The 24,069-nt window shown below is 38.3% G+C and overlaps 1 protein-coding gene across 1 annotated transcript in view; it reads left to right on the forward strand.

Moving 5' to 3' along the window:
• tnca (tenascin Ca) overlaps positions 1 to 24,069 on the forward strand; it is a 51,567-nt gene that overhangs the window by 12,143 nt on the left and 15,355 nt on the right. The window contains exons 4-10 of the mRNA XM_072673620.1: positions 993 to 1,256; positions 3,105 to 3,220; positions 4,349 to 4,502; positions 4,870 to 5,136; positions 6,346 to 6,531; positions 6,667 to 6,756; positions 7,141 to 7,404. Of these exons, the coding sequence (XP_072529721.1) occupies positions 993 to 1,256; positions 3,105 to 3,220; positions 4,349 to 4,502; positions 4,870 to 5,136; positions 6,346 to 6,531; positions 6,667 to 6,756; positions 7,141 to 7,404 (1,341 nt within the window). The remainder of the gene's footprint in view (positions 1 to 992; positions 1,257 to 3,104; positions 3,221 to 4,348; positions 4,503 to 4,869; positions 5,137 to 6,345; positions 6,532 to 6,666; positions 6,757 to 7,140; positions 7,405 to 24,069) is intronic.

Genomic DNA, 24,069 nt, shown 5'->3' on the forward strand with positions numbered 1-24,069 from the left:
CAGACCAAAATTGAGTCATTTCTTAGCTTCATTTCTTCTCCAATACCTTAAGTACCTCTATGAACACATGCTGACAGGTCCTGTCCATTTTAGCTGTTGTCTTTGTGCTTCATGTCGGAACCAAACACATTACACTCTCACATTCCAGGATGAGGATGTCACTGAGAATGTACCTGGTCCAACAGATATATTTTATATCTAGTTGAAATACTGAAATGTTCAGCAACATCTTCCAGACCTTAAACCCAGTTCTGGGTTTGGAACAAGACAGCTGAATTGTTGGAACAAGCACTGAACCCAATTTGGGAGAAAACAGGCCAAGAAAGACAGGGGTTTTAAAAGACTGGTGTAATCCTTAGGGTAAGAAAAGGGAACTCTGGATTAGCCTTAGCTGATGAGCCTTGAAGCCAGACCCCCCTGCCCCCCTTGCTGAGCAAAGACAAGGTATATGTTGAAAGAAAAGGAGGAGCTGGGGTGGAGGTGCTCTATAGAAGCACCAGATTTGCATATATCGTATAAAGAACCATCTACAAAAGCTTTTCCTTGCATATGAAGAATTACCTAACCAGTCAAAGAGCCATTTAAGAATTTAAACAAATTAAGTTGTCATAGTTCTAAGTTGAACCATTGCCTTTACTAAAGAACCACTGAGGAACTTTTTTTGCAAGGGCGCAGGGGATGTTGCATAAATATAACGTCACAATACTTTATTTTTACAATATACAATGTCACATTTTTCGATATATGATAGCACTTTTAATGAGGGACAAAACGGAAACACAAATGGCACATCAAAAATACATATACACATGGAGGAACACAGAGGACTGTAATTCTCAAGTGGTTAATACAACATTTATTAAAACCCTTGAATTAGAGCTGAAAATCTGAAATAAGTGGAATATTGCAAAAATGACTTTGTGAACATCTTTCGTTGAGTGAGAGAAGTGTACACGCTTTCACTGTTTAATACGAATCTTCTCTCTTTATAGTTTCTCCGCCAAAAGACTTGAAAGTCACTGAGATAGACCCACAGACACTGAACCTGACCTGGGACAATGAGATGCTGGTGAAAGAATACTTGGTCACCTACGTCCCCACAACACCAGGGGGCTTGCAGATGGACTTCCGTGTGCCAGGGAACCTCAGCACTGCGACTATACCTGAGCTTGAACCTGGCATTGAATATTCCATCAATGTCCACGCCATCCTCAGCAATAAGAGAAGCATTCCAGTCAGTGCCAGAGTGGCCACAAGTAGGTTAACCCATCAGCATTATTTTAATTACACACGGAAATCTGTTTCCTTAAGTACTAGTAGGTTTTTACCTTCCAATAATCAAGTCCTTTTTAATGCAATATGTAAAAAAAAAAACATTGCTAATAAGGATTGCTAATAAAATTGTGCAATAGCTCAGCGGAGCTCTTTAATCTACTCTTTAAAAAGGTGATTTTCTGGAAAATCCTGCAGTAAGAAAATGCATCTGTTAAGACAAGAGCATCAGAAACACAGCAGGGTTTGGGTTTATCAAACTTCTCTTCATATAGACTTACTCCTAGAACAGGATCAACAGCCATCAGCCAAGAAAAAACTATATGTCAGACAGAGGATGATGAAGGAGATTCATATATCACTGGCTATTTGCAAGGACATCACAATCAATGTTTATTCCCCAAATAATTGCAGCCCTCATTTAATGTTACAAACCAAATAATGATAGATAGACCAGACTGTCCAATAGACCATGCTTCAGGATATAAATTTTTCTATATTAAAGTATAGAAGTAACATTTGGAGATGTTTAAAGCAATGTTATGTAGCGATTTTACCTTAAAATAACCTTAAAATTTTTATTATGTCATTGTGATGATTGGTTTCTTCATAATTGCTACTCTTTATTACTGTTATGTTTATTATTGTTATTATCCGGTGTCGACCAGAGGAGGGTGGGCTCCCCTTTTGAGTGTTGATTCCTCTCAAGGTTGCTTCCTCCCAACCCGAGGGAGTTTTTTCCTTGCCACTGTTCTATGATCTATGATCTATGTAAAGCTGCTTTGTGACAACATTCCTTGTGAAAAGCCCATATAAGTAAATTGGAATTGAACTGAATTGAATTGCAACATTTGTGTAAAATCCTGTAATATCACTCTGTGGCAGTCCACATGCTCTTTTCAGTGCATATGCTTGTTTTGTATCTCTCAGCTTGTCCAGAAATGCATGTTTAAGGCATGTCCATGTAGGGCTATTTAAAGGCCAGGTTGTGTTTCCCGCAATGGAGTAAAATGATCCTTATACTGAATTATTCTCCTTACCTGCTGAGAGAACAAAAGAGCCAAAATACCACAAATTGGTGCTTTAACTCATCCTTGTTACTTAATACTATCAAAACAAGTAATATTTAAAATATGGTACAAAATCAATCAGGTCATTTATTAGCACATCAGATAAAATATGCGAAACAGACTGAGAAATCTGTTAGATCCTTGGCAAAAGTCAGATGGTACTGTCAAATACTCCTCACTAAAAATACTATAGTATACAGTGGCAAGAAAAAGTATGCGTCATGAAATGTGATCTGATCCTCATCCAAGTCAAGCGTATTGACATATAAAATGTGCCTAAAATAACAACACAAACAAATTCTGATCATGTATGTCTTCACTGAGAACAATCATAAAAACCTCATAGTGCTAGTGGAAAAAAATCAGAGATCATTTAAAAAAAACATTAATTGAAGTCAGGTGTTAGCGTACCTTAAGAAAATTAGTTTGAGGTGTGGACTAGAGCTCTGCAGAGTTCCTGCTAACAGGAAGACATAGATTGCAATGACAGACTCTGCAGATATTAAGATATTTTTGTAAATAGATCAAATTTATGCCATTCTGTTGAGAATGTGAGCAAAAGGGCTGCAAATGTAACAGCATATGTTTCTGTTTTCTGTGGGGAGTGCCACAGTCCCACTGTGTTTCTCACGGGCTAAATGAGTTGCTATGTTTCCCATGTTGTAGAAAATCAACTATAGCCTAGGAAGGGTGAGTGGGATGAATGGAAAAGAAATGTCAGAATAGCTCAGATTTCTGCTCTCTGTGGTCCTTTCACTTTAGGTCTGCCTCAGCCTGAGGGCCTGAAGTTTAAATCTATCGGAGAAACATCTGTGGAGGTGTTTTGGGACCAGCTGGACATTCCATTCGATGGCTGGGAGCTCACCTTCCACAATATGGTTGGTCCTCTCCTATTCCCTTCTATGGAAAGTAGCCCAATGTCAACCCAGTGTTAACGCAGAGGGAAGCTGTTTATTTGGTAAAGGGATTTAGGTCAGTACTACAGGATAATGGATTTGCCCAGTGTGGGTGTTTTATATGAATTTGAATAAATATGAAGAACCAATTACTCTGGAAAGTACTTACCTTCTGTATTTGTGTACAGAGCTTTACTGGCCTTTGGCCTCACCCCAGCCCCTATTCACACACACATAAATACCACACAGTTAAGACTCCTGAAATAGACATTCTCATTTTTGATGTAGCATAGTCCTGGAATATATGTACAATACTTGATTAATTACATAGTTATATAATCCAATACTATTGCCATCAATTTAAATTCTGCATCACCAGACTCTGCACTTTTGATGATCTCTTATATTCTCGTATGTTCAATGTCAGGAATTTACACAGACATGGAAACAGTGAAAAAGAAAAAATATGTTTATTTTATGTTACTGCTTTGTTTATATTAGTGAGTTGTGGTCTGTTTGATCATTTGTATTAGTGACTTTTATTTTCACATGGTCTGATCATTTGTATTGGTGACTTGTATTTTGAGTCTGTTTGAGAGGTGGCAGTTGAGTAGAGGCCCTTGTTCTTTCATTCTATTAAACATTAAAAGTTAATAGCGGAGTCCATCACTCTGAGGGTGATTAAATTGATGATTTCTCCTTTTTACACTCAGCCTGTGTTCATATATGACTCCCACGCCTCACACAAATAGAACTCTGCTTTCCACTTAACAGCGGCAGTAAAACTGTATTCCTTACTGTTCTGATTAAACTTTGGCAATTAATCCACAGTTCATGTGCGCCCTGAACCATGGGGGCGATCCATATTGGATCTTGGATTGTTCATGATCTGTTACACCACTGAGTTTGCTGTGGTGATGGTTAAAAGTTCAAAATAAACATGGTATTTTGTAAACGTTTGCTCTAAAAATGACTCTAAATGATCTGCATTGCATTTATTTAGAAATAAGCTTCACTTTTCAAGCAGTGAGGATCTTTATTGTTAAAGAATCATGCTGTGTATTTTCCACCTGAGTGAGGGTTTTTTTGTTGTTGTTGTTGTTTTCGCAGAAAGAAGAGGATGGGAAAATTGTTAACAATCTTCCACCCTCCCAAACGCATTTCGAGCAACCAGGACTTGGGCCAGGGCAAGAATATGAGGTCTCTGTGGGAGTAATCAAGAACAACTCCAGAGGGAAACCACTTAAAATGACTGTCATGACAAGTAATACAGCTTTGTCTCTTTACATGTATTCACACATTCTGAAGATCTGGGGGTCCCAAACCTTTTCATGTTGGGACCTACTGTTGAGGGGCCTACTTAGCATTAGGCAGGTGGTGCTAATGTTATGACTGATCAGTGTAAATACTTGGTTGCTGGTGGGCACTTCCAGTCAAGAAATGACTTAGAACTATAATGCCACAGATAGCTAGTATAAATACATTAATAACAAACTTAGGTCTTCCCTAACATACTTTAAATAACCTTACTGTCATGCATTGCAAATATAATAAGCATTATTTATGCGTATTATTGTGCATCAAATAAGGATAAATATAGGCATATTTTATATGTTCCTCTCCCTATACAGGAATCGATGCACCAGCCGATGTTAAAGTTCGAGATGTGGCAGACAATTCTGCTTTGATCTCTTGGACCAGGCCAGTGGCAGAGGTGGACAACATTAGGATATCCTATGGCCCAAGTGGAGACCCATCAGCCAAGCATGTAGATGTCCCTGCAGAAAACATGCAGCATAGTTTGGAGGGACTGGATCCTGACACTGACTATCAAGTATCACTCAGTTCAAAGAGGGGAAACGCAACCAGTGAACCTGTTCATGAAAGATTCACCACAGGTACTGAATCCTTAAATACAAGTGATTTACTGAAAATGGAGGGTTGCTGCTGAAGAACTCATTTGGCTTCCTAAAGAAAAGCCCCTTTCAACCTAACCTTTATCTACTGCATCTGTAGAGTAAAATCGATTACCACAGACATTCATTTCAATTCAGTTTCTATGAATTTAGTGGAAAAAACAGAAAGCCTCTTAAATCAAAACATAGTTATAATAAAATGAGAGTAGTCAATCATTTTACACAGCCTGTCAGAAGCTTTGAAAAAACAAGGAAGACACTTTGCTGAACCTAAAAGTGAGAGTGACTGCAAAGATCTAGTGCAGACTGAAGGTAAATAAAGGAAATTAGCAATTATCTGGTTATCTCACTGTTGCTATAATTACATTGAATCCCTACATATGAACAATAAAGATTTTGATATGAGAAATCCCTGCATTCACTGCTAGTCAGAGTTAAACAATGCAGTAAACATGTAAAGCAGAAAGCACACAGGCAGCAGCGGAATAGGAAAAAGTGACACTATATACTCATGTATTACTCCTGGTGGACTTTCTCAGATTTTGAACACGGGGTACTTTCATTCTGCTCTTGGTTGCTTTTTAAAGCTTTGTCTTTTTCCTGTAGAGCAAAATGGAACAAAATCATCCTCCATATGGAACCTATTTTGTGTGTTGAACAGCCTACGTTCCTAACATTTGCTCTTTCTCTTAATGGCTCAGCTTCAATTCTCAAGTGAAATGCTCAGCTAGGACTTTATTACACAATATGGTAACAAATGTGTTGCCTGGTGTCTCATACAGGGTTCTGCTACAATGTGGAGATAGATTTGTGGGAAAAACATATTTTGCAATACACTACTTTTGAGGAGGTGCATGCAGGGTGTTTGTTTACCACTATTTTACCGTTAAATATGTTTATTTTGGTTAAATTTGGAAGATAAATTAGATATATTTGCAATGTAGACAACTGTTAATTCAAAACCTGATTCAGGGAGTTTCTTTAGAAAGAACCTACAATTTACTTTTTCTCTACAATTTACCATTTTATGGTGAATTCCTTTGAAAGAATTGACAGTTCTTTGTTTTCTTACCATTTAAAATGGAAAGTAATATCTTTTCTTTTAGAGATATACAAGCTACCATCTAATTGTTTACATGTAAAATAAAAGATGTGCATTTTAATCCTGATGCCGTTTCTACTGTTCTGCAGGTCTGGATACTCCTCGTGGACTCCAGACTGTGAATCAGACGGATGACAGCATCACTGTGGAATGGCAAAATAGTCTTGCATCTGTAGATGGCTACCGTATCAAATATGGCCCTGTTGTTGGAGGTAGCCATGGTGAAGATATAATCCCCAAGAGGTCAGGAAATAGAACACAGGCTACCCTTACTGGTGAGTATAGTACTGGAGTCAAATGCTGTTTTTTTGTCGGACAGTACATTTCCAATAAATATAAATAAGAAATACTCTTATTTTGAGCTACTTGCTTATTGTGATGAATTAAATAAATGCTGATGTGCACTGCAGGTCTGAAGCCTGGAACAGAGTATGGTATTGGAGTTACAGCAGTTAAAAAGGAGAAAGAGAGTCAGCAAGCCACCACCAACGCAATGACAGGTGAGACAACAAAATGTAAATGCGTATGGTTACAGTTGTGTGAAAAAAAAATACATTCCCTAAAGGAAACGTTTAGAGTATAATATATAATACATACATAAACTGATCATTAGTAGAAATACTTTCTGCTATATAACTGCTACTCATGAGACAATGCATGTGGTTGAGGTTATTGCCAGTAAATGAGTTTGCACTCCGTACTAAATATAAGATTTGACATGATCATTCATTTTAGCATTATTATGCTTTAGGAAAAGGCTGATTATAATTCTATGTTTTATCACTTAAGATTTACTTGCATATAAACACTGGATAGGAGTCCAAAACTAAACCTGTTTTTTTAGAGATCTTATGCAATCTTTATGTACTCCCCCTTATCCAAAGACCTGGATGCTCCTCGAGACCTAGAAGCACATGAATCCACAGAAACCACAATGACCCTGGTTTGGAAAAGGCCCAAAGCCAAAATCTCAAACTACAGGCTGGCATTTGTCTCCCCCGATGGCAAACGAAAGGAAGTAGAGGTGCCCGCTGCAGCTACTACCTACACTCGTAAAAATCTAGTGCCTGGCATGCAATATGCCATCTCTCTGGTGGCAGAACGAGGTCGGAGGAAAAGCGCCCCTGCTACAATTACTGCATCCACAGGTAAGTGAGAGAGATCTGGAGTACTGTGCATTGAGGTGTTTAAAAGCTAATATACCTGTAATGTATGATGGTAATCTTTTATTTTCAGAGGGTGTACATAACAACTGTTTTAGCTTTTTTTTGTAACATCTCTGAGCTCCAGTTCTCAGGAAGCAGACGTGAGGACTTAGCACACACTTTGATACTGTCTAGTATTGCATCTGATGGATCTCATAGACACAGTGTATTTGCCAGTTACATGGTACAATTCCAAGGTTTCTCAGGGAAACTGGACAAGGATGTTAATATCTATGGGAAAATGACAAGCACTAACCAAAAACCAAGTAAAGCTTAATAGAATATAGATAAAGGATAGTTAAAGAATCTTCAGCATAGCACAAAATCAAAGCCATTACTTGCATTACGGTCCTATAACCATTTCTGCCAGCCATATTCATTCAGAGGTGTTTTACAGAAAGGTTGCAAGTCCAGAAGTATAACTCATAAGTAAAAGAAGAATAACTTTAATGAATAATAGAAGAACAATAGAATAATAGAAGAATACTACATGAGAAATTGCCCCCCGTATAGTAATGCCAGAGTAGAACTCATTTTCGGTGTCTTCAAAAACTGGCTCTTTAAAGGATCCTTTTTGAAAACATTTTGTTCAAGGAAAAACAACAATTTTACACAAATCTGAGGTTCTTTTATTCAAACAAAGACATCTTATTTACAAATATATTTCTTTAAAGAACAATTCATTGAAAGGTTCCTTGAGGAACCTCACCCAAATCACGGTTCTATGGAAACTGAGGTGCAATTTTGGTGGCGTTCCTACTCAAACACACCTGATTCACAAAGCTGTGCCCCCAGGACCACCTCCGCTCAAGGGCAGCACTACATTACAACTGACACCATCATTTTTAATTGCGCACCTGATTTGTCTCATCCGTCTGACACTACCATGTCTCCTAGCCTTTCTCCTATAGCTCTCTTTCCCCTTTTTTGCACAGGAAACAATAATTCCATGGAATGCATCCTTACCATGCACCCCCCCACACCCCACCCTTCTCTTGATGAATTTGCCGCCAGCCTGCAAAAACTGTGTCAGCACCATTAATGATGTGCTAGGAGACTGGAGGCAACTCTGCAGCTGTTAATGTGATAAGCAGAATCATTTTCACAGATAGTTGAGCCTAGCAGATTTACAGCCAGGCTCAGATTTAGGAAAAAATGATGGTAAGGCTGAACATTCAGGAACAGTTAACAGCCATATAGCATTGTAAAATCATTAGAAGACATTAAAAATGCTAGGCTTGTGCTTTAGGCACATCCCCATCTTGCCTGATCATTGACACTAGTGGACACATGCTTTAGAAAAGCAACCCTACATAACTAGGTGTGCTGCTTTGCTCATTCACAGACTGATGTCATTTCAAGACAGAGGTCATTTTACATTGATATCAGATATGTTTCACTATTAGAAGCAAATAAGTGGGCCTACAACACAACTCCAAAATCACTAAAGATTGCAGTGAAACTGTAGCTTGAAGCCTTCTCTTCTGCCAAGAAAAAGTTAACTAAAAAAGTCACTAAAGCCTGAAGTGTAAACCTGTCTGTTCTTCAAGATGTTATGACTTCTACATCCGCCTGAAGGTTGCCATGCACCTTATCTGGCAGACTTCATGGAAATCTCAGTGATTAATGACTTGTCAAATAGTGCTTTTGGACTTTCCAGCAATCATGTACTTCCTGGCTCTATTAAGAAGCTAGGAGCAAACCTCTGCACACCTGACCTGCAAACCAGTGCCTGCCCCTAGCCCAGCAATTTGCCTAAAATTATCCTTGACCACAGAATATTTTACAATTGCAGGGCCTGATCTGGGGCAATCCCTCCTTAACATGACTGGCAGTGTTAACAGTCTGATTAACACCAATAATTAATTATCTTTATGAATGCAAGAATTTAGAGTATTAGGAATATGTAACTCATAAACAGGCATTCTGATCTATTATACTGTACGCATATTAGGCCTCAGTTCTATTTACTATTTTTTTATTGTAATACAATAATATTTACATTTTAATTTGGTACAAAACACCAAGTAATTAAAGTAGGAGTTGAATCAGGTAGGTTTGTGCAGGTAAATCACTCTACTTTGCACAACTTCCTAGACTGTAATTGATGACCCCTGGTGTACTACATGAGTGAGGTGATGTTATGACTGAAAAATGCTTAGCGTTAGTGCAAACCTATTTTTAGGTCCCCTAAAAACTTACCATTGCGTGTGTCTACATGATCATAATCGGATTTCTACAGTTATCTAATTGTTTAAGTGATCATGTAAACAACGTATCCCAATTTCTTTGATCGGATTAGAAATCCAAATTTAGAAATCTGATAAAGAGAGTTAGATTTTAGCTTAGTAATCAGATTGTAGCTGTATTTCTTTCTGCTTTCTCAGTTTGCACATGCAGCATTGCATACTATTAGAATCCATTAAGACGGAGATCCAGATTTGCCCGTAAAGTGGGTCTGTGTTCACAAAAATCTGCAGCAGGAAGTTTAACATTTCTGTAAGATTATTGGCTGGCTGCAAATAAGGAATCCAATTATTGCCTGATTTATGTAAGCCTGTTGTTTTTTTATCCTCTGATTACCCAAGTATATGTAAATGCATTGATCAGATTACTGACAAAATCTGATTTTTTGCAGATAAGTGCATGGAAATGCACAATTGTTTAGTTTAATTGAGTATAAAACCAGTATAATGTACATTAGATCCAAATAAACCATCAATCATACAGGTTTTGAATCCAATTAAACAGCAAGGTTTCCTATTATTAAAAAACAAATTCAAGATTCACTATAGCTAGGGCTCTGTAGTACAACTTCATTAGTAGTTAAAATGAGCCATATACTGCACTTTCCAATTTACTTCCCAAACAGATGGTGGAAAATGAAGATTGAAACCTTAAATAATGTGAACACTAGTGAAGTATGACATGCCTTGATATTTCTGCACTGATCCATATGTGTTGATACTGTCAAATATCCCACATCTAACATCACCTTCCTCAAACAGGTTCAAAATGTCTCGCTCACTTTCCATTTTGTGCTGTTCCTCTAACGTTCTTTCTTTTTTTAATGTGTTTGTTGTTTTTGTTTAGCACCAAAGTCTACCTCCTCAGGTGTTGTTGCGTTGAACATCGCGAGTGTGCCAACTAAGCTGCCAACCTCCCAAACGGGGGTTCGTACATCAGCTCCTCCCTATACTCTGGTCACTGAGGCATCAGAGATTGTGGCAGCAGGATATAAACCTCAGGCTTCGAGTCTAGAACCTCCACGTGACGTAAACATTTCTGATGCACCCCAGACAAGTTCAAAGCCGTCCCAAGTTAACATGTCAAACATTTTGGGAGAAGTGGGGGAAAACCAAGTAGACGGCGTGGTCCCCAGAATACAACATAATGTTACGCTGTATGGGCTGAAATCCCAACCAATCAATACTCGTGTCAAGACAGGTACATGGATCGAGCTTCTTCCATCATTCATCACTGCTTTTAACATTGTCTATATGAACCATATATAGTCACAACATTCCCTTTCATCATCCTTTCTAACGTCTTTACAAAATCAGTGGAAACATTAGGTTCTTAATATTGACACAATGTGGGAGGCAGTTCTGCTGGTTTACAGTTCTGAATCGTTATAGTAGTAAAATATGAAAATCTAGCCTTACGTTGACCTAAAATGATGAATTCTTCAAAAAAAACATCAGTTACAAATATTGGTACTCCCATATTTAGTATTTACTGTACCCTTCCTTTGCCAAGATGTCAGCTCAGTCTTCTCTTGGAATCATAGATGGGATGGGAAAACACATTTAAAGGAATATGAAACCATTTGTCCATTCCAAATCTCTCTGGAACCTTCAGACCCTTGGTCCTTGCGTATGCTTTCTGCTTTTTTAGCTCTACAGTCCGAGTCTGGAAAAGCCACTATGAAATTTTGATTATGTGGTCAGTGAACTATTTTAGGCTTTGGAGACAAACTTTGGATTTTTGCCTCGCTGGAAGATCCAGCGACAGCCTTAGCTTCCAGATTTGAGCTGAAATCTCAAGCTTAAAAGACCAAATGTATCCTCAAGATTCCTCGGTTCATTGGAGGAACAATAGCCACTTATCATCCCAGATCCAGTAGGGTGCTTTTACATGAGCGTAAACATACTTTAAAGCTCTATTTTTGTCTTGTTTGGCCATTGGAACCTGGTTTTCTGTCAAAACTCCCAGTGATATTAATCAAACTCCTGGAACGTCCCACATGTGATGTGTCAACAGCACAGGCTTTCATCTGGCAAGTCTTACAAACGGTTGTTGGTATGGAGAAGTCATTGAACAGTAGTATTACAGACTTGGTGACACCCAGACGCAAGCTACTCCTGCTGTTGTCTGATCTTTTCCATGCTGAAGAATTTTCTAGGATTAGCTAACGTTACCAAGACTAGGAATACTACTGCCTAAAATAACACAAATAATAATAATAATAACAAAGCACAGCATTCTCAATATCCACAGCAAGTGGTTCTTCTAACTTCAATGGCAATGTATGGTAATATCACCTTGCACAATCTTTTACACTCAGAACAGTCTCAGTTTGCTGTGAAACAACAATGCTAACACCAGTGCTTTCCACAGCTGAAATGTTCCTCAAACCCATCGTCAACAGTCTTGCTGTTGTAGAACAGGAACGTATCCTGCTGAAAAAGATATTTCTAGGTAAAAACACTGCTGTTAATCATGTTCATGATTTTCATGAGTCAGACTTGCTTTAGCATTCAAAACTCTCTGTTTTAAACACTTATTATTATCATATTGCCACAATCAGGTTTCATCAGACCAGCCAATGTTTTCCCAGACTTCCAAGATCACTCACTGCCAAACTCTGTTCGTGTTAAGAGCAAGCAAGTGAGTTCTTTCAAGGTTGTCTTGGGTCTGCTAGCGATTTAACTGCAGAATTCACTCCTTTCATCTAAGAGTCACTTTCAACTTCTGAGCTGCCACCATCTCCATGTCTTCTGGGTGGTGGAACATTCTAGTGCTCCAGTTCTTGTCACATTGGAAGCAATGCACTACTATGCCATGGCTTTCAAATGGATTTCAATTAGAGATGGACCGATCAATGTTTTTGGGGTTTCCCTGTCACCTTGGACAGAGCTACAGCAACCTGCAAAATATGGCCAGCTCTCAGCATCGGCTAAATTACTAGCCGATCTACAATCGCATATTTGGAAGGAAATTGGTCCCATATCCATACTTTTTCCATCATCCCTACCCTCTCTAATTTAAATCTTTCTAATTGACCATTCCTCCCCAAATACACAATACGTCACTTAGAGGTTTCATGCCTGTAAAATCTGTCCTTAACTTGTCTCCTTGCTTTTATCAATAGCAATTATGGAAGTGAGGCAAAATTGTCTAATAGATGCTTTAGAGTTCCAGTTATCAAGCTCTAGCATGTCTTGTGTTCTAGATGTGTGTAGAACCTTTTTTTTGCATACATTCCTGGCGCTGTTCCTAAATGGTCATGTTGTCTACATAGTGGTATGGTAATGACTTTAAAACAAAGAAAAATACAGGAAGTACAAGAGAACGGTAGCATGATTAGCATTACTTAAGAATTGGTAGGTTTTCCTCCAGAACAATGATTCTGATAGCGGTCGTTCACTTTGGCCAGTGGCTAAAATTCCACCCTTTTAAAAAAATCTTTGTTCCCATCACTCATTATGTCTTACCATCATCTGGTAAAGTTAATGGATGGTAATGGGACTTCAGCTTAGTAAAGTTGTCACTGTTGATATGTAATGCATTATATCTCAGGTTTAACTCCAGGCTGGTCTCTTTGTCTGTCAGAGAAAAATAAGCCCCGAATTGGGAAGGTCATTGTGTCTGATGTGTCATGGGACAGCTTCAATGTGTCCTGGAGCATTGAGGAGGGCACTGCCTTTGAGAACTTTGTGATTGAGGTGGCAAACTCAGAGAGTCCAGAAAGGCAGAAGTTGTCTGTATCCGGTGATGAGTTTAGCCTGGGTGTGCCCGGTCTTAGCCCTAACACCTCATACTCAGTCGCTTTGTATGGGGTGCATCAGGGCTCCCTCCTCGGACCTGTCTACACTGAAGAAGTAATCACAGGTACTCGCATCTCACTCAATATGAAAGTGTTGCCTGTTTGTATTCATCTGCCTGCTCTTGATTGACCTGCTCAGTTTAAGTTGGGGTCCGTTTCATAAGAAACCTGTTTGTCAGTAAATTCATTTTTAGATGTGAGTCAGACAAAAATGATCCTTTCTTGACCCAGCAATCATTTTTATTCCTTCTATTATTTCAACCACAGTTACGGTTTACCCACCAGTGGGGTGAATTTAAGCTTATGCCCCCTTGATAAATGTTATATACTAAAAAACAATGCTGCAATAATTATGAAGAACAACTTAATTGTTAGCAGTTCAGTAAGAACCTCACATGTATTAATGATTAAATTATTAAGAGGAAAATTGATAGCTGAATTCCACACTTTGCGCATGGACTGCTGGTTTGAGCCACAGGTTTGCTCAAACAAAGCATTTGTTGCTAAAGTTCGTTATTGGATTTTTAAATGTTACTGAGCTAAATCCAGAGTCTGCCGAATGATGAAACATTGGGATGCAGAAGTGCTGCTTGATGGTCTTACTCTGTGTTATCCGTTCTACAAAAGAGTACTGTGTACTGAGTCTGTGCATGGCAGAGCTACAGCATCCTCTGCTTCTTCAGTGTACTGATCTGCTGAAATGGAAAGAGCTGTGATACACAGAGCTACTGGTAAAAGAAATCAAATAGAAATCAAGATTTTAAATAATACATAATAACATTTTATAAAAGTTATTTATATATAATAATATAGAAAATAATACATGATAAAGGTGCTATTACACATCATTCTTGTTTAGTATTACTTAAATAGGACGGAGTCGTCAGCAGGGTGAAATTCAGCATTAATGCAGTTCCATTCTGGGTCACTGCCTTCATTCTTGATCAAAAGAGGCTATACAGTTGAACTGTCAAATAAGACTTTCAGTAAAAAACAACAGAATATGGTATATACTACACATCACCACCACAGTGTGTTCAGCACACTGTCAAGCAGAAATTGGAAGGTTTGTGACTGGGGAGACTCTTCTCAAGGTGCCTCATTAAACCAGCAACTTCAAGGCCCTGCTCTTGCTTGTAGGTGTACTTACAAGTTTCAGACAGAAGCCTGGGGCAGGCATAGCATAGCAGAGTGGTAGCCATGTTTGATCAGATCCTTCAGAGAGATTCAGACATCTTAAGGTTCCTGCAGTGTCCAGACAGTAATTGCAGTGGATATGTTGGAGAACTGGAATTTGTGAGGTTCCATGATGCATATAGCTCAGTGAGGTATCAGATAGTTCAAGAGTTGCAGCAAGGAGGAGACTTGGATAGGGCTCATAGCAGCCACAGAGGACAGAGATATGCTTTTTTAGACTTTATATATAAATTAGTTCTATAATTTTCTAAAATATGGCTTTTGAGAAATAACCCTTGGTTTATTGCACCAATATATAAATACTCTAAAACTCTTGTTTCTAATACTCTTTGGAATTTTTTGATGAGGTGTTGAGGAGAAGGCTTCATTCAGAGCTTGCAAGCTTGTATTAATTAGATAAATAATACAGCCATGTTCAAATGCCTGTTGTTTTAATGAACACTTTGCTAAGCCTGGATCTACTTACCCTTAAAAATGCCATAAAGTGTGCAGGTGTGGGCTCTGAGACAAGGAAACAGGGTCTCTGTCAGCACACCAAGCCCCCTAGTGGACAGGCATGCCCAGAACACAAGCAGAAAGAGGGAGTTACAGGCTACAGAAAGGCTATATACTGAATGAGAAACTTAAAAAAGGTTGTTCTGGTTAATACAGTACGGTATGTTACAATTACACAGCACCACCACTGCAAACCTTCAGACGTTCCACACTCCTATTACCTAAGAATGCCAATTTGCATTGTTTCCCCATGTTCTTACTGAATAATAAACAAATTTAACATGGTAAAAAGGCATTAGGTTTAAGAGACTACACAGTGAAAGACTATTATTCAAATTTATTAGTCTCCAGCCTGTAACACAGATGTAGATGTAGATCCCACCTGGACTTTATTAGTGTAACACAGGGAGCCCAGAGCGAGCTGCTTGGCTAAGTTAAACAAGCCTCTGTTTTATTAGTGTACTTTGTGCTCCCCCTTAGGAAATAATGACGAAGCACAAGGCATGAAAAAAACATTTCATACTGTACAATGTAATAGAAAACTGCTAATGTATGTCAGAAACGATTGGCTACTATGAAAAATTGAGTGGTGGAAATCGAATACTGGATACATTGAATCTTGATTTGCTGTTTCAGACCTAGGAATGTCCAAGGCATGGCAATAAGGAACTGTGAATTGGTAGTGGTTCTATTTAACTCACAACTCCTGTTCAGTACAGTGCAATAACACCTTTTACTGTAACACAGCTCTGCAAAATGATGTGTATAGCATAGTTCTGCATAGTAAAATATGAGTATGTAAAACAACAAGAGGATTAAGATAACAGATTCTACTATGAAACATGACTAATAATATACTGTACTTTCTTGTTTTATAGGCTTATATAGGTTATAGGCTATATTTATATATATGACAGGGTAAAATATTTTTGATTTCCCTTGCTAATAAAAAAAATAGTCCATAGGTTATAGGCTATATATATATATATATATATATATATATAACAACAATTATATATATTATAACAATTTTACAATTATTTAAATTATATATACATATATATATATATATATAATTTAAATAATTGTATAATTGTTGTTATAATATATATAATTGTTGTTATATATATATATATATATAACAACAATTATATATATTATAACAATTTTACAATTATTTAAATTATATATATATATATATATATATAATTTAAATAATTGTATAATTGTTGTTATAATATATATAATTGTTGTTATATATATATATATATGTATATATATATATATATAGCCTATAACCTATGGACTATTTTTTTTTATTAGCAAGGGAAATCAAAAATATTTTACCCTGTCATACGTTTTTCATCCTCTTTCCATTTATTGTAGGACCTTCATCTCTGTTCACCTGCTTCCTCTATTTATGATATGCTAGTAAGCCTTCAAAGCCTCCAGTCTTAACAATATAGGTGCTTCAAATGGTTCTTTAGGGGATGTCATGGAAGAACCAATCATGTTAGTAACAGATAGTGACAGTAGAAAACAGCACAACATCACTCAAAAGTGAAACCACCACAGATCTAGCGCCTCTGCTGGCTGGTTGCAGTGTGATGTGTAGCTCCTTGTTTCAATGACAAAACAGCCCATTTTCCATCTTATCTTCCTCCTCTAAACTGTCTTTCCATCTCCAGGGTCTAATTCCAACAGTTAGGTTTCTCTGATTCTGCTGATATTGGCCCATTTTTAAAACCTTATTCTAAATTTTTAGTAGGAAAGCAGGGTTACAATAAGGAATTATGTGACTGGCAGCCTTGGCATTGCACCATTTCTGTTCTGTTTTACTATTGAAACATTACACTTAACAGACAAACTGGGTATTCAGGGGGGGAAATCCACTCTTCTTCTGCGCCGTAAGCTCAATGGAGGCGGTCTGACACAGTCTGGGAGAAGGGGGGCAGCTCTACTAAATGAGTAGGCGGATGTGGCTCCACCTATGGTCCCTACTGTGCAGATTTTGGATGCAAATTTGACAACATGACGGACAATTTAGGCTGTATTTCAATAGGACAGAAAGGTGTGGAACCACAGCGTCCATGTTCACTCCAGTCATTGGTAATAGAAATGTATGAAGAACCTTTTAATGGTCTAAAGAACCTGGATACTTCATGACCATTTTAAAGGTTCTTCACACTCACACAACTCATTACATTTAAGAGTCCTTATTCAGAAATATCTTCCTAAGAAGTGTCTTGTTTACAGCTCTCCTCCTATGATAATGGATCCCATTGTCCTTGTACATTGAACAAATCCCTAATGAGATAATATTTGTCAGATGTCTTAATGTCAGAATCTTCATGGAAACTGTGTAAGTGGGCTTTAAGGGGAAATTTCTTCTTAAGGATGATTGGTGAATAAGGCCCATGGTTCTTTATGGGCCCAAAAATGATTCTTTTTTGGCACTGCTCATAGAACCATTTGAAGCATCCTTATTTTTAATAGTGTGCCTCCAAACACATATGCTTTCAGTTCTTCAGCATGTTAATTCTAATGCCTTTCTTCCTTTAGCAAGTGCACCTATGATTGAAAAGCTACATGTGTCTAATGTGACATCAGAGAGCTTCTCCCTGTCCTGGAATGGCACTGGAGGAAATGTTGAAGGGTTTATTCTGGAGATAATAGACTCCAGCTGGCGGACGGAGCCAGCTGAATATAACCTGTCGAGCAATGCAATCTCCTATGATGTCACTGGGTTAAGGCCGAGCACTGACTATATAGCCTACCTCAGTGGAGTTGTGAAGGGAACGAGAACGCACACCATCAGTGCTTTTGCAACCACAGGTAACCGGACATCCCTTCTTTTCCGCTCCAGTTCTTCCTCAATTTGCATGTGCTAGAAGTAAGGGAATGTCAAGTATGCCTGCTTTCAGTCCTGAAGTTCAGAACGATGGGGACCAAAAGACAGCAGTGTAAGAAAGCTATGTCCTACTGAACCAAAATGTCACTGCTGGCCTTTCTTTCCTCTGTAGCGGCAGAGCCAGATTTGTCCGGGCTAGTTCTTTCTAACGTTACGTCAGACAGACTGTCTCTCTCCTGGCGGATGGGAGAAAAGATGTATGATAACTTTATAGTCGAGGTGAGAGAGTCTGCTTTGCCCTCGCAGGCTATGGGGCGTACTCTGCCCATCGAGGTGCGCTCCACAGTGCTGAGTGGGCTTAAAGGAGACACACAATACCACATCAAGCTGTACGCTACCTCTGGCAATCGCAACTCAGCTCCCCTGACTGCTGTGGTCACCACAGGTACTGCATTGCATTTTTCATATATTGCCTTCACCAATCTGAAGCACAATCTCTATAAAGAGTGTAGTTTGCATCACATGTGCGAGAGAGGGGGATGATATTGGTCGTGGAAGTGTGGTATAAACTGAGTGTAGTATGAGGAAAATCAAAACACTCTTAAACAAGGTGAGCTTTTAATCCTACAAAATCGTCAAACCATTATGAAAACTATGCGTTCTTTAGTAATTGTATGAAACACCTGCATACCTATGTAGGTCCTCCTCAAGCTGCTAAAACAGCTCTGACATTCTGTCGAGGCATTAGCTCTGCAAGACATAGCCAACACAAACTGTTTAATCTGTTTATATTACGGTACATCTTCTGTGTATCTTCTGTGAATCAGACCAGGCAGGCTAGCCTTTGCTCTTCATATGCAGGATCACCATATGGAGGGGTTAGGACGATTCTAAGGGCCTGTGACTGGCAGATGCCCCAAAAAATGTAAGTGTGAGTAAAAATGTAATTCGGTATTTTGGCAGAATTGTTAGAGTTGTGGTGCTCAGTCTAATATCTCCTCAGGAGCCCAAAAAAGGGCAGCACCCTGGCTCACATTTCAGTCAGCCTTGGGCATCTATGACCCTGTCACTCGTGCACCAGTTGTCCCTATTCGGACCACGACTTTTGGTAGGTACTGACCACTGCATAACAGAAACACCTTGGAGATGCTCTGACCCAGTTGTCTAGCCATCACAGTTTGGTCCTTGTCAAAGTTGCCCATTTTTCATGAACTGGCTGTTCACCTGCTGCTTGATATGTAGATCCCACCCCATGACAGATGCCATTATGTCCAGTTAATCAATGTTATTCACTTTTAATGTTATGGCTGATTGGTGCAAAGCATTTATGGTGGTTACATACATGGTGGTTACATACAACATTTAAGAGCACCCACTCTTGGATTAGGACACATTGTCCTAAAAAAATATTAGTTACTGCAGTTGTTACAGTTGCAATTAAAATGATTAAACCCCATTGCAAATGAGTAATTAGCAAAATACACAAAAATTCAGCTGTTCGCAATAAACCAGTCAAACACAACCATGACCACAAACAATTTAAATAGCTATAATTTATATAATCTATATCTATAATAATATAATAATTTAATCTAATATAATCTAATATAATAATCTATAATAATATAATAATTTAACTAATATAACAAGTGCTTTCTCCAAATTCAACACAAAATGCCACGTTTAATCCAGTCTCCTGAACAGAATCCCTCATAAGAGCACACATTTGCAAATCAGGTGGTAAATCAAAGGCTTCGTTAGTTGCAGCAGATATGCTTAAGATAAAAACATCAAATACCTCTGAAAAAGTTCAGAAATCATTGCCTTGCACTGAATGTTCCCAGAGATCCTGTTTTTCCGATGTTCCTTTTTTAGAGCCACCTTACAAATTCGGTCAAGTGTAGCTCACAATACACCCACTTTCTCAAATCTTCCCCTCTCTTCTGTACATCTATCTTGAAAAAGATATTTTGAATAAAAATGCCCATTTGTACTTATTCCAAAAGTTTAACTTGAGCTCAAACCTGAAATGTAACCTTGTTTGGGACTGACTGCTTCACTTGCTTAGTATTCTCTCTTGAATTCTCACTTATTTATACATTCTCTTTCATTCAGAACCTAAGCCCACGCTGGGCCCTGTAGTGGTATCTGATACACACCCGAACAACTTCACCCTGTCCTGGAGCACGGTGAAAGGACACTTTGATGGTTTTGTCATTCGTGTCACAGACCGGGAGCAGTTTTATGACCTAGTTGAGTTGAAACCTTTGGGTGAGACCCGAAATGTAACAGTACCCGGTCTTGTGGACTCTACAGTCTATAACGTACAGTTTTATGGCATTTCTCATGGTCGTCAAACCCCTTCGGTTTCCCTTCTTACCACCACAGGTACAATAGACCTTCTCAAGCATGTCTATGCTTTCAAAGGCGTTAACATAAGTACTATTCGGACAGGATAAGTCTTGTGGAAATGTGTCCGTAAAGTACTGGGAATGTTGCCATGTGTAATGTTTTCGAGCGATTTGCATGGGTAGATTTGATGGGCAGAATTGAGTCTACTCGTTACATACTGCCAGCACACCAAGGACGGTTTTATACCATATTCAGTACAAGTTACTGTAACTTCGGATTCTTACAACCCTAAGGTTTCAAGTTATCTTGACTTATCTTGACTATCTATGTAACTAGCTGCCATTCGTTAATTTACTGTGCAACGTGCAAGTCCAGTCAAATTTACAAGCGTACATATATAAGAAAATTGCAAAAGCTACTTTACCTTATCACATAAAATGATAATGATCTCAAAAAAATGCAAAAGCTGCTTAACACAAAATGCTAGCAGGTCAACTTTTAGACACTGACTGAACCTTTCTCCAGTTAAAAAAAATCTTCCATTATCTGCACAGTCTATAAAAGGCTCTCATGACAAAATACCTAAGGCACCACACTTTTCCACATTCAACTAATCTTGTCCGAATAGTATTAAAGTCAACAATGTTTTGTAGAAGGTTCATTCTATTGGCAAGCTGTTTTGCCTCACTCTCAGGTGACAAGCATGTTTGATTTTTTGGCATTCCATTTATACAATAAACATCATACATAGGACCAATAAATCAAATGAAATTAAAGCATTATATATCTTTAAGTATTTTTTTAATTGACAACTAAAAAGTTGATTAAATCACATGTCATATGTTCCACAATCTGGAACATAATTGCCGATTTAAAGAATATTTCAACCCATTAGCCAGTCAGCAGTGCCTGTTTTAATATAGACACAAAATGTGGAAAATACCAGAACTTGGAATCGGGCCAAACCTATTGAGCAAGCTGGGCTGAAATCCAAGAATCAATAGGTTGTTTTAGACACCCTCATTGTTAAACTAGTGACCTCACTGTTAACTCCTAAAATTTCCTAAATGGTTCTTGGCTTGAGCATGGTTCTCAGAAACATCCCATTTACAAAGAATTTTGCTAATGAAGCAAAGCAATGGATTTTATATGGAACTGCTTAAGGAGTATATTTTGGCATCTTTGACAGAGCAGCCTTCTCAACCTAAAACTAGATACATTATTTTGTGACAGATGTTTGCATCTGGCATGAACATTCTTTTTGTATCTGAATAGTATCTGGATCTACTTTGACCGGATTCTGTTTGGACTTTTCATTAAATTAGATTAGAGGAACAGTGGGGGTTCTACAACGCTGTTGAACAATAGATGGTTCTCACATTCTCGTAACGACTCTAACAGAAAATGTGACAGATTATTTAAATCACACAGGAATAAATTCTGTGTCACTGCTCTCATCTACCAGTAAACAAGCATAATCTGATCACAGAAAACACTCCAGTTACAAATGTATTAAATGTGGACGAAATCTGTCTCTAAAAATCTATAGATTTTAGCCCTAACAAATATGTTAACATAAGAATTTTAAAACAATATGCAGTTTCAGAGTAGGAACAGTCTCTTAATTTAAATATTTTCATAAAAACAACTTTATCTACAGGTGGGTGACAAACTAAAGAAATAGGAACAGACTGGAATCCAAAGCCTGAAACTGTTTTGCAAAAAAAGATCTGGCCAGTGTTTTGATGATAGTCGTGATTGTGGTGGAGAGTGCTGCCAAATTGCACAGTCCGAATATATCTTAGGTCTTTAGATCATGATCATATAACTCTCTGATCACACAAATCTCTGTAGACCAGTGCCTGTGGTAAGAAAAGAGTTTGAAGAGAGGAGCAGTAGCAAAAGTTTCTGGACACACCCAAAGACTTTGTGGAGAGACAAATAAACCAAGGGAGTTATAGCTGAGTCACCCCAGCAGGGGAAAGATTGTGACACCCTTCCCTAGATGGTCAGGCCCTCTGCAATGTCATAGTAATGTCATAGCCATCCACATGCAGACACCAGCCTTTTCATCCCTCACCTCTGCAAGCTAAGCACGATCGCATCACCCTCTCCACTCCTGCTTCCCTGGGCCATCTCAACTATACTCATTGCATCATACTGCAGAGGCACCCTTCAAAACATCCTTCCATTTGAATGCCTTTCTTTGGGTGTCTGCCTCGGTTGCCTTCAGTATGGCTCCTATGCCGCAGCACTCTGTGGAATGCTGATCTGCTAGTCTTTCTGATTACTTTTTGCCATCACAGATTCACTGTGAACTGCTGAATTTATACTCATGCCCCATGGCCAGGCCAGTGTTCCCTTGGTATCACTGGCCTTCTTTAGGGGCTTGTATGCTGAGCAAGGCATCTGTATCTACCGTGATAACTGACCAGTCATTCATACTGCCACATAAAACCCCTGCCTGTCATCACATTCTTTACCAATCTCATATGCAGCTGCTACCTTCTAACAGCCAATCCATACACCATGCCCTAGTCCATTGTAGAGAGTCATAATCTACCTCACACTAATTTTACGTCTTGCCGGGCATGTTTCCAAACGTTACATTCAGTCTATTTTTTTCCACAATCCACTGTCATGAGTCATGATGAATTCCCCCTTGAGTCTTGGTTTCACTAAGGGTTTCTTCATGCCTTCTTGTCTAAAGTACACATTCTCTGACTTCCTACAGTCATACAGTCTCTTATCATATTGCAACCATCTGTTGAGATATATGAAATGACTAATGATTAGGAGGAAGACCATCTTCCTTTTGCAATGATGTTTACGCACCCTTATCACCACATTGTCTCCTCTCTGTTCTTCAGGCCTATCTCCCAGGCCTACCTCTGCCCTCTACAGTCAGCTGTCTCTTCCCATATTACAACCATATGTTGGAGGCACAATGTAGTGATGAAACAGATGAAATACACCTTACTCATGTTTTTTTCCTGACAGAGCCGGTTAGGATGTCAGTTGCTTTCTTCTATAATGCAGCACAACCGTCTTAAAGAGTCTACACTCATTATGATTCTTTATTTGTTTATTTCGTTTTTGTGCATGTTTGTTTTGTCACCCATCTGTAGCTTCACTGTGAGAAGCTAAAGACACTATGAGTGAACTTAAACTGATTCCATTTGTTCATAATGAGTAACAAGTTTGCCTGAAAATGTCAAGCAAACTATTTTCATACATTTTTATACTAGGATCCACAAAATCTTTAAAATGATAACTGCATGTCTGATTATTCTGATTTCATTGCAAGATCTTCATGCTTTGTGCCAAAAATGTTAAAACATGCTTAAAAAACCTGAGAGTGTGTTTAAATATGATAGGATCAGATTGATAAAAAAACTAATTATGTAAGTGGTTACATTTAAAATTTGACTGGTTGGTACAAATGAAACTACTATTTTCTCATTTTTTTACTTTCAAGTTTACTCATCAAGTTTACTTTCACTGCATATATCAGCAAAAACAACTGCCTGACAAAACAGAACCTAAACATCCAGTTTTTTATCATCTGCATCTTCTATATTCTGTGTCAATATTCTATAGCATACAACTGGACATTGTTTGGTTAAGGTAGTGTTTGGATGGGACAGTTAAGAGTTCATTAAGG

The sequence above is a fragment of the Salminus brasiliensis genome, chromosome 1, assembly GCF_030463535.1.
Source record: "Salminus brasiliensis chromosome 1, fSalBra1.hap2, whole genome shotgun sequence".
Lineage (NCBI taxonomy): Eukaryota > Metazoa > Chordata > Actinopteri > Characiformes > Bryconidae > Salminus > Salminus brasiliensis.